The sequence below is a fragment of the Atta cephalotes genome (assembly GCF_000143395.1).
Source record: "Atta cephalotes unplaced genomic scaffold scaffold00025, whole genome shotgun sequence".
Lineage (NCBI taxonomy): Eukaryota > Metazoa > Arthropoda > Insecta > Hymenoptera > Formicidae > Atta > Atta cephalotes.
Window position 1 is genome coordinate 364,663 of NW_012130089.1, and position 12,500 is coordinate 377,162.

General features: G+C 33.4%; 2 protein-coding genes and 1 non-coding gene across 3 annotated transcripts in view; 2 read left to right on the forward strand and 1 right to left on the reverse strand.

Moving 5' to 3' along the window:
• Positions 1 to 6,067: 6,067 nt before the first annotated feature.
• Trnaf-gaa lies at positions 6,068 to 6,140 on the reverse strand. The gene has a single exon. It is a non-coding gene; the product is annotated as a tRNA-Phe (tRNA).
• Positions 6,141 to 6,363: 223 nt separating this feature from the next.
• On the forward strand, positions 6,364 to 8,048 carry LOC105620204 (UPF0554 protein C2orf43 homolog). Its single transcript, XM_012201709.1, has 3 exons — positions 6,364 to 6,675; positions 6,753 to 6,944; positions 7,328 to 8,048. Exons 1-3 carry the CDS (start codon positions 6,364 to 6,366, stop codon positions 7,760 to 7,762), a joined length of 939 nt encoding a protein of 312 aa, XP_012057099.1. The 3' UTR covers positions 7,763 to 8,048.
• Positions 8,049 to 8,740: 692 nt separating this feature from the next.
• LOC105620342 (protein shisa-5-like) overlaps positions 8,741 to 12,500 on the forward strand; it is a 6,256-nt gene continuing 2,496 nt past the window's right edge. The window contains exons 1-3 of the mRNA XM_012201844.1: positions 8,741 to 8,798; positions 11,584 to 11,749; positions 11,985 to 12,112. Of these exons, the coding sequence (XP_012057234.1) occupies positions 8,741 to 8,798; positions 11,584 to 11,749; positions 11,985 to 12,112 (352 nt within the window). The remainder of the gene's footprint in view (positions 8,799 to 11,583; positions 11,750 to 11,984; positions 12,113 to 12,500) is intronic.

Sequence of the window (12,500 nt, forward strand, 5' to 3'; positions counted from 1 at the left end):
TCGTATCGTANATAGTATATATACATATATATATATTATATATATATATATATATATATATATATATATATAATTGCTAACGCATCACCAATTTCATTCAAATATTGACTTGCTTCCTACTTACGTAATCCACTCATCTTCGTAGTTTAGATTGTTTTATCGAGCTTTGAGAACTTACGCATTGTTTTGCGTGCGTAAAATTTCTCGATCTTCACTTCTGAAAATCTTCTACAGTTGCGAGTTGCATTATTATACTGCGTGTGCTCTTTGACCGTTCTCGAGAAACTTAGACTCCCGCATAGGATAAATCTATCTCTCCTATTCATCTCTCTTTTTCTCTTTCAAAGAAGTTTAACCTTGTCCTTTACTATTCTTACGCGCCACCTTACTCCATTGTTCCATGAACGTTGTTTAAAATATCTATAGTAAAAATTCCAGATTTCCTTGTCCTTTCCCGCAGAGTTATTTTCTAACAGCTCAAGATTCAGATCATTCTTGAAAGAAACACATTATAAAATTCAGAATATGCTAGAAATCTAGACTAAGCTAAAAAAAATCTAGAATAAACTAGAAATCTGTACCTTGTCGTTATATACTTGAAACATTCGGTCCATTGTAAAATCTAAGAGAGGAACGACTGAGAAACTCTTGGCCGACTCGCTTCTTTGCGACATCACGCTAGGCCGGGTCTAAATAAATTGTTTCGCGCAGCTGTTAGACGGAGCTCGTTTTGTTGATACTTGCAGGCCAGCCGGAACTTCAACGAGCCACGAATTGTTGACATCACCAAGCAGATGTAAAATTACATTTACCACAAGTCGAGTTCGAAGACGAGCAGCGATTAGTCTTTGTAAATTTATTTTTTGACACGACACAATTTGAAAATATTAGGAATTTCTAAAAAATCGGATTGTTTTATAAATAAATAATGAAATTTCTAATGTTTACATTTACGCCACTTTCAAGATAAGGGAGCTAATAAGCGGAGCAGTGTCTACTAAGTGTGAAGCAGTTGCTATCGATCGTTGTCGACGACGGAGAAAGTACATTTACAGTTGTCTTCGTATGCTAAGAGGCGTATAATCTTTTTCATCTTTCTAACTATGCAAGAGAAATCCGAAAATGAAGATAATCGTGACGAAACGAATAATTACGTATCAGATCTAGTAAAATAGTTCCAACCGCAAATTTTTCCTCGTACGTAACAATTCTCTCAACAATTTCCCAAGCTATTTCCTTTGAAAGTTCGTAATAATAACCGCTCTCATAAGGAATATTCTAGAAAAGTCTAGAAATGAAGGCTGATGAAAACCGCGCAGTTATCGCGTTCAGTGCAAGCCATTGTTCGGTGACGACCAACTTAATTAGAACAGTGTACGTTCTATACAGTTTGTAAGTTCTGTGTGAACGACATATGTATGGGATATTTTGAAAAACCGTAAATAAAAGGTCTATCCCAAGCTCAGGCTAGAATTCAGTTAGCATTCGTCACGCAGAAACTCAGGCGCGCGTTGCCGTCGGAAATTACCTGCGATTAAGCAGAACTCCACTGTGACGATTAGTCGAACGCGTCCGGCAGGCAGCGTTTCATCCTGATGCGATGGGAAAAGGGGTCCTTTTTCCAAGTATCCAATTCACAGGCACATCACGGAAGCGTCGGGCACGTTTTTATTTCCCGACGTTTCTGTTCTAACGGCGGTAGAAACTTCGCGAACCTCGGGATATCACTCCGGGCCTTCACCACTCGACGAACGAATGTGAACACGAGAGAGCAACATACATGAGTTGATTCTCAGAGAATCAACAAACCGATCCGCCCGTCTTCCCTTCGAGGAAGCACGGAAAACTTTTCGCAAGCTACATTTCGCACCAGCTCGCCTCCTCAAAGTTCGCCTTTCGCGTCACGATCTACATGGATACACTCTGGCGACTTGACATCTTGTCACCAGACGATAATATTACGATATCACTTCAGCATTAATCGCTAGGCTGCTCCAAACGATTCCAATTCCACGGAGCGGCTGTCAGTCGATCGCCGTCGCTGCTTCGGGCATATCTCTCTTTAATACAGGCGCCGCACCGGCCGGGCGTAGCTTAAAGTTGCGCTTCGCCGAGCGGATCTTTCGAGAAAAACGTTCTGTGGAAGTAACACCAGGGATACTACTTCGTAATAACAGTTTTATCTAGCTCCGAAATAATTGAACAATAAAATATCCTTAATAGCGCAGTCCAAGCGCCTCGGTTGATCTCAAATGGTTGATCCAGCACCGTAGAACAGTGCGACCATCGAGCACCCACATAAACGGGATAAGACTGACTTGAATGTTCGACCGGAGGTGCCGAATCACATTTCCGGTAATCGAAATTTACACGCGACACAAAGCGGTGTAACGTCCACACTGCTGAACGACCGAATTGTGACTGCAGATCATGGGTTTGGACGGCTGTGGCCCCGCCGTAGTTCGCTCAGAACGGGGCGAAAGTGTACCGCCTCGTCTGCGAAGCAACGCCCATCCTCGACGAGGACGCCTCCCTCCCCGAAGGTCGGCGCCACCTCTTTCCGCAGATTCGACTGCTGTCTTACGACCTACGGCGATGTCAGATTGAAATTTCATTGGCGTAATTAATTGTACGAAAATTTCTCGCCGATAATGAGACGGGACAGTCAGCGAATCTACTGATAATTGCAATGTTTTTGTTGAAACTTTAACTTCCACGATCGATTGGGAAATAATTGCGATTTTCTTATTTTACAATTAATAGATAATTCATATCTATAATAATACCGGGAATTATTAATGATGAAATTACGAAATTACTTAACCAACTGGATGCTAGTCTCTCCTTCCTCCAATTTATATGAATTACGTCACTAAAAGAAGTTACGATCTTATTACAGAGAGAAACTCTTTTGAATCTATAACGATTGTAACATATATTCAAAATAATTCATATTGTCACTAATCATGATCTTACATTCATATTTTATATTTGATTATATATTTATCGATTGAGTTTTTGTTACATCTTTTAAGCTGATATTACATTCGCTGCATCTTAATTGGCTACAGGACAAAAAAATTCTCAGATCTCTATCCTCCACTCAATAGACTTGAAAAATTTGTCGTACGAAATATAATATCAGCCTCGTTTTTCATATTTTTCATCTACATCTATAAGGTGTTCAGTAAGTTTTGACAAAGCGCCCGTGTGTAGATAAAGCGGACCAAATTGAGTCGAAAAGTTCTTTACCATTTTGCAATTTTCGCAATAGTTAACAAGATATTCATTACTAAAAATTGCCGAATATTGATCTTCAATAATTTTTTATTCAAATACTATTAACTTTACAAAGAAATTGCAAGAGACAAAAATTATTTATTTTCTTCTCTTAGAACTTTAAGAATTTTTTTAGAATTTTTTATTAACTTTTTAGTATTGCATTTTTTATTGGCAGTATGATAAAATATGGTACTAAATATTCTGAAAAAATTCTCAGAATTTTATGAGAAGAAAACAAACAATTTTTGTCTCTTGCTGTTTTTCTGTAAAGTTGATAGTATTTGAGTAAAAAATTATTGAAAAATAATATTCAGAGCGATTTTTAGTAATTAATATCTTGTTAACTATTGCGAAAATTGCAAAATGGTAAAGTACTTTTCGACTCACAATCAATTCGTTCTATCTACATACAAGCGCTTTATTAAAACTTAACGGACACCCTGTAGATGCACTTATAAAAGCTTGTGCAAGCATACTTTATTAAATTGCCATATGCGCTAACTTGACAAATTTCATACTCCATTTCTTATTAGGATACTGCTGTTATTGTAATGCAACAATAGAGAGAGAACAACAGATAGAGAATGTGAATTTTGCAATTTTGTGTTAGGAATCAAAGTATTAATTTTTTAATTTTAATTAATCCACCAGAATAAAATGTAGTTAAACTTTATTTGTATCTTAAAATACATTGCATGCCTGTTTTCAACATTTCTGTCTTAAGCAATCATCCATACACTTTATCTCAGAGACGTTCCTGAAATAAAGTTTTCAAAACGTTGGGACATTCTCAAGATGTTTTTCGTCTCTTGGTATATTTGTGTTATATGGACAGTGCCAAAGTTGATAATTTAATAAATAAATCTAAATCGGAAAATACTATTATAATTAAATTATCCATTAAATTATTGAAATAATTGCAAATTTATAAAAAATATCTGAAAATTAAAAATATTACTATTAGTAATTTAAAGAAAAAGTTTAATAATTTGTTGATGATTATACTTAGTCTTATTGTATATACATATAGGTTATGTACTCTGTACAAGAAATCTCCTTGTTCTATAATATAAAATTTTTTATAGAAAACGCGCGGGCATACTGTCAAAACTTCAATTATATATTTTTATATCACGGCTTTCTATTTACTGTTATCTATTAGCTGTTATCATGCAAGAATTTACTATCTTGCACGATACAAGGAAGGTAGCATTTAACATTCCTTCGAATATTCATTCACAAATATATTAATAAGAATGAAACAATCGACGGCAATCATTTCACAAGTTTATATCCGGGCGGCAGTAAGTCCAACCTAATCTAATCTAACCTGACCTGACATGGATCTGATTCTACGATCTTTTTCATTCATCAATGCTTGTTTCTAGCGAGACAACAGTTTGGCAACGGTCAAGCCTACACCGTCCGTTGTCGCAATAAGACTCTGGAAGGCTCTCGAATCTACCACGCGTAAAGAACGACGCGGAAGAACGATCATCCGATTACGAGGATGTTGCGTGCGCGTCAGCATGGCGCCTTCCCGCGAACGGGGCGGCCCACCCGTCAGCGACTCCCCCTCCCCCGTACCTTCCCCACCGCCCCCCACCCTGTTTCACGTTCTACGCCCCGATCCGAGGCTAACCTGTGTGCTTTTTGCATTCACGTCCGCATACACACAATCGTACCGATTGCCCCGCCCCGCGAGCGCGCGATCAAACGCCATGACGCGTGCGCCTCCACTCGCGGGACTGTATGACGCGCGTTCGAATTACCGCCGCCATACTTTTCCGATGGAAAGCACGGCTTCGAGACGCGATCGTGGCGGCTAACCGCGTCACGACACCGGCTATTCTCTTGTTCTATTCCTCATTTTCCGGTAAAACCGGATATCACACGAAAGATGCGTGACGCCAATCACGATACCAGCATCGAATCTGGAGAGCGATCAGTAACGCTTATAGTGCAAATATCTGATAAACGCGAAACATTCTTGATTATGTTTTTAGATATCTTCTATGATGCCTCGATCTTCTGATAACATTTAGAGATCTATATTCGAAAGATCTATATTCCATATTTTCAATACGTAATATCTAAGGAAGATATAATAATAATTATAAAGTTTTTAAATGTTAAAATATATTTATTTGTCAAGAATTTTGAGTGGATTATTGAACATTTTTATACTATTTCACAAATTTTTGAAATCCTTATGTTTCAAAATATCAAGATATCTTGATGTTTTATTATTTCTCGGATTGCATGTAATTCTTCACGAATTAAGATATTTGAATTTAAATATTCAGAATTTAGATATTTCTGTATATTAATTCATTAAATCGATGATATCAATCAATATTTTTTAGTATTCTAATTTAATATGAAAACTGTTACTTGTCAAAGAAAATTTAAAAATTGATTCGCAGTGCAATTTTAAAAACGTTACTGGCAGAGTCCTCTGTTGCTTTATTCGAAAATTTCCTGGAAAATAATTATCGATGTAAGAAAACATGTTTAAAAAGAATGTTAAACATTAAAAAAATATATCTCTCAAATTCGAACAACAAATTAAATATTCAAATTATAGCGAATTATTGATAAAATACATGATTTCGAAATATATTGCAACAAAATCATGTTCGTATTCACTTGTAACAATTACAGAGACACAGCATATTTTTAAAGCTTTATAAATTAAAAAAAAAAGAAAATTAAACAATAAGAATTATCAGTTTTATTTAATAATTCGTCAATTGATTAATTACATAAAATAAAAAAAAAATTTTGCCGAAACCCGGGATTGAACCGGGGACATTTAGATCTTCAGTCTAACGCTCTCCCAACTGAGCTATTTCGGCTCACGAGAATAACTGTCTCATTCCACTTTAGTTCAATTATCGTCAATGTGTAGTTATATACCGTTATGTAAATTGTGATTCGTACAATCATAACTGATCTTTTCTTAGTCGATTTTTGCATTACATAAGCAATATTCGAATAATACATACAAAATAACATTTATAAAATTCATTAAATTATACGAACACGAATACTACGGTGTTGTGCAACTCGAGATAAAATATGCGTCGAGCTATGATTAATTGTAATCAGGTTCAGACCGAGGTGATATCAGAAGGCCGTTGGATAGAGGAAGATCCGTTACCACATTCCAGTAAGAATATAGTCCTCGTAATTACCGGGAACCCAGGTATTCCGCGATTTTACGAGGGCTTTATCAAAACACTCAAGTCGAGATTAACGTCATCGGACATACCTGTATGGGTTGTCGGACATGCTGGGCATGTTCAACCACCAGAGAACCTGGATATCGCTATGCCTAGCGATCAGAAGTGGGCAGAGTGCTATGGTCTGACAGCGCAAGTTCAACACAAGGTGGATATTCTAGCCCTCAAGCACTTTCTGTTGATCTCCTGACCTCTTATAATAAAGCTATAATTTTATGGTTGCAGGCTGAATTCATAAAAAGATACATTCCGGAGAATGCGCATTTACATCTCATTGGACATTCTATAGGTGCCTGGTGTGTACTCAAGTTGCTGAAGGACAATGACATTGATAAAAGAATACGGAAGTGCTATCTGTTGTTCCCTACGATAGAGTACATGGCAGACACTCCTAATGGAATATTCTTTAAGACTTTTGTACGTCTTTACATGTTTATCATTATATTTGTCTATGAAATATTACTCAGAGAGGAGCGAGAGAGAGAGAGAGAGAGAAAGAGAGAGAGAGATCATTTAACAATAATACTCCAGCACATTGATGTTATGACATCTTTAATATCATGTCATGATAATTAATTCACGCTCAACAATAAACATGTAATACATGTGTTATAATGCATGTATTATTACATACTAGTTACATACTAATTACATTGAGTGTGAAATTGTAACCTGGAGTTTGATGTTACATATGTTACTGTTAGTTGATGTTTACTGAGTTATAATTGCTGGACACAACATACAATTGTTTTTTATTCTAATAATTATATTTCTAGAAGTAATTATATTTATATTCTCAGGTATCACATATGGCACCAATTTTGATTTTCCTGTCTTGGATCTTTACAACGATGTTTCCAGTAACTCTACAAACATTTATGATACGTACTTTCGGTTTGTTTTTTGGCATCCCAGATAGATCCGTTAGGGCAGTTCGAGAAATGCTGGATCCAAGAGTTTTGAGTAGGATAATTAATCTTGCCAAGGAAGAGATTAAATATGTCAAAGAAGCTGATCATGAAACTATATCAAAACATGCTGATAAACTCTGGTTGTATTACGGTGCCAAAGACGGTTGGGCTCCGGTGAAATATTATAAAGCTATAATATCAAAACATCCTGGTCTGAATGCTCAATTATGTCAGCGTGGTTTTCAACATACGTTTGTATTAAAGGATGACGTGGACATGGGACACATCATCAGCGATCTCATTAATGAAGATTCGGCACATTGATTCAGTTAATTATATTTTACAATTTATATTATTTTTTTACATTTATCATCGAGATTATTTCTCTATGTTTTATTTACATATGGGTTTATATTTGTTTTTATTATATTACATTAATTATTATGTACTACGTTTTTGGGCATTTTATTTTGTCATCTTTAGGAATGCACATATTTTTTAATGGTGATGATTGCTCTGTAGTCAAATATAAAATGTGAACAAAAAGTGACATTTTACAACGGACATTTTTTATGTATTGAAAGTATTTTATAATAAATTATTATGACGATTTTATTGTTATTGATTTAAAATTTAATTTCTTAAACAGTAACAACGATACCTATTTCATATTTACAAGTTTGATTCTATTTTCATTTTTGGCGCCATTTGTGACACTAGCGATATAACTAGGCGACAATTCTGTGGGATATTCAACCATCCAAAACTTCCCTAGAATCATTTATAAAATGCTTATGTATATATAATTAATATTTTTTATTCTCATTTAATCTTCGTAATTATATTTCTCACTCACAATCTGTAATGCAACTTTTTAAGTATCTAAAAACATTATTTAAAAGGAATAATATAGTTTTAAAAATTTGTTCGGGAAATAAAGCAGCCACTCAACCAATCGAATATTGCTTATGATTAACGTTACTTTTGATTCTATCAATCAGATTCTTTTCTCGATCTTTTTTTTTTATTAGAATCTAACCAATGCGTCGCATTCGCACCCCTCTTTTTGGTCTCCGAGCCTCGGACTATAAAACCGCTTCTCAGTTGTTGATATGACTCACGGTCATACAATAGAACCAGAATACTGCGACCACTGTGGATTGTCGCGGTTAGCAGGTAGTTGCCTGAGATTCGTCACTAGACTCGTACTGTCGTCACAGCCGAGCACATTGCTCAACCACCGAGCAGTTTACAAATAGTCTACAATAGTGAAGTCCATCCATTGAGAGGAACAGCATCAAAATGTCACGTCTCGAGGTAGCATTGTTGCTGATTTGTCTTCACACGGGATACGTTTATGGTGGTAAGAAAATGAGGTCGTTTAGCAAAGTAGTCAAATACGATTTTATTGGGGGAACATGTATTCATGTATGTACACATATAAGATCGTTAAGGCATCAATCCAAGCGTTTAGGCACTTATCATATATAGGGCGTACGTTTATGAGGGAATGATTAATGGTACTCTTCGTATGATCGAAGACCCATCCTTTTGATTGTGCATTACGTTTTCGTATCATTACGTACTTGAACAATCGATAGTTACTTTTTATCTTGTTTTTCAAACGTATTAAAAAACACGATAACATGATTTTTTTACATAGTTTCTTGATGGAGCTCAAATTATTTCGTAATGGAGTGATAAGTTTTTCGTTGAAGCTGAAGCTTAAAAAGTTTGTTTTTTACCATGTGGGCGAAAATTTGACGTTTTTTTCTTGACCGCTAGAATCAAGAAAATCATAAGGAGAACTTTGATCAAACTGCTTAGTCGGCAAAATGCTTCGCAAAATATTTAAAGCCATGTAAACATCGTTATTCTTGATCTTTTCTCTATTAAACTGATTAAAAATAATATAATTTTATCCATGATAATAAAATAATACAGATACATTATTTAGTAAATTAATTATCGATTAAATTAATTGAAATGTGACTGAAATCCGATATGCTCGGACGTTAGAAAGAGAAAAATTCATACTAAATTTATAGCACTTTGTTTTTTAGGCATAATTTTATAATCTGTTAAATTAGACAAATTGTGTTTTTATATATTTAATATTATTCGCTAATTTCAGTACATTAAATAGTATATAAAACATAAAGTATCCTTAATGTATATATATTAATTTGAGATAAGTTATGTATTGTATTCATTTCTGCGAATCTCGTGAAATCGAATCTCTCGCAAATGCGCTTAGCAAGACTATGTAGCTATCGCTGTATGTATTAAGACGAAAAAGAAATTGATAAAATTTTCAAATATCGACTTATTAGCTTGGAATTAAATTTGTTAGGATCTCTATGTGGATAAACAAAACACAGTTTTTTGTTAGTTATTCATTAGCACGAAAAACACATTCCACCAAGTTTCAAAAGTTTCTTAATTTTAATTTTTTATTTATATGAACATTACACTATATTTCATTTTTAATTTTCATTTATATATCTTTTTAATCTGTTGTAATTTTCCTTTATGCTTCAAAAAAATATCACTATATATGTAATATTATGAATGCCATGATGTATTATAAATAGAAATAATCGCTCTTTAGGCGGATTCCAAGGAAGTGAGATAAGATAAACGAAAAATTTATTTATATAGACGACAAAAGTTTTCTACCACAGACTCCTGTCAATAAGACGCGCTTTTTAATTGTTGTAGTTTAATTTTGCCAATTATCGATCTCTATTTCTTGAAAATCAATCTATTGTCTGACATTTGACTGTTTATAATCTGTTTGTTATCATCGAGAACATTGTGTGTGTATTATGTATTTTGGTAATATCGAGATTATATATTCTTATATATCGATCTATTCCTCTCTTGTAATAAGTGCTAAATTATAGTTTATAATTGACAATATTAGCAGCAATTGATTAAGAGTAATGCGTGTTAGTTATGATTTGCAGACATTTCTTTGATTCTTTTTTACGCTTGCATATTTTTCGCGTGCGTATAAGTGTGTGCACGCACAGCGATCGATTACGTTTAATATAGGCGGAATTCAATAATCATAATGTGCTATCACGAACTTTATTCCAGTCTTTTTTATTAAAAATATTTGAACGGAAAAAAATTTTTTCAGAATTTTTTATCAACTGTTTAGTATTGCATTTTCTTATTTGTACCAACATAAGAAAAAACGGTATTAAAAAATTCTGAAAAAATTCTTAGAATTCTATAAGAAAAAAATAAATAATTTTTGTCTCTTCCAGTTTTCCTGTAAAGTTGATAGTATTTGAGTAAAAAATTATTGAAGACCAATTTTCGTAATTAATATCATTTTTAGTAATTAATATCTTGTTGCTAACTATTGCGAAAATTGCAAAATGATAAAGGACTTTTCGACTCAGTTTAATCCGCTCTACCTGCCCATGAAATATTTGGCGATTATCTTAGGACACCCTATATTTCACAATTTAAATTATTTTATTAACCATTTTTCGCTTCGTACCATTCGATACGAGATAAAAAAATTTGTTGTCAAAGAAAAAAAATGATTTTAAAAATTTAGAAAAGTAATGAACAAAGAAGAAATTGTTGAAAAAGATTTGAAATTTACGAAGCAGTAAAAATAGATTCAACACAAAGACAAAGCAATAACTTCTTGAGTCATCGACGAACGAAACTTGACAAGCTCCTTTTCTAAAGATACAATACGATAAGATCATCTCCCTACGTAGATCTCCCTCACATAGTTTAGTATTTATGTACAAATAATTTATATGCAAATAAACTATAAATTGCAACGTACGTTTCCTAGCTGATACGCTAGCGAATTCAGAAATTCTTTGACTAGTTCTTGAAACCAAATACTCCTATAGTTTGTAAATAGGAAATAATCATTTATTATTATTAAGATAAGATTAAGATAGTATTGAAATTCAAAGAGAAATACACACACACACACACACACACACACACACACACACACACACACACATATATATGTATATATGTATATATGTATGTTGGAGAATAACGTTATTAATTTCGTTAGTAATTTAATTCTTAATTTTTTTAACAGTTAGTACTTAAAAAATTTTCAATGCTTATTATGAAATATTTTCGTTTACTCATTTTAGGATTTTTAGATTGTAACTTTGAAATTATGGAAAGGAATATTTTCGACCACTGGGCTACTACATGCCCAAGAATATTTGAATCCAAGGAAAACAATTATTGCTGCGTCGATGTGGAGAATAAAAGATCTTATTGCTGTCCTTTATTGGAATTTGTACAGACAACTGGGTAAAACATCATAATCGTTTGTATAGTTTAAGTATATTTATTAGTAGCATAAGTATATATATTGTATAGTTTAAGTAAATAATATGTAATACGTTAATTCTATATGACGCACAATCTTTTACATTTGTAAATGTAAAATAACATGGTAAATAATAGAATTACTTAGGATAACAATTTACTTAATAAAAGATAATACATGATATTTTTTTAATGAGGATATATTATTGTTTTACAGAGTTAGTTTGATTCTTCCTTTAGCAATTGCAGGGATTGTAATTGTTTTTCTATTAGCATGCTGCATATCTTGCTTCTGCTGTAGTTGCTGTCCCTGGTATCGCCGTAATCAAGGCATCACCTATGGAAGTATGTCTTCTTTCTTAAATTTTCGTGCATTAATATTTGAGTTGTCACACATTTTTCCTAAATTTCCATGTTAAATAACCAACTTTTAATATTTTCGTTATGTGTGGAAATAAATCGATGGATTTCAATGAATTATAGTTTGTGTTAGAGACAGCGACAATTATCTTTATAGAAGCATTTTTCTAAGATAGTTAACGTCATAAATACTTTTGTGCGATAAAAATCACAAACATTAGATAAATTTTTAAATAAAATTAAATACATATATTGATGAATTCTGAATTGGCAAGTAACAGAGTCATCATTCTTTTTAGGACCAGGCTTGGCATAATACCATTCCAATACAACGTTTCTCCTATGAAGAGCATTTATATGCCAATATTTGATA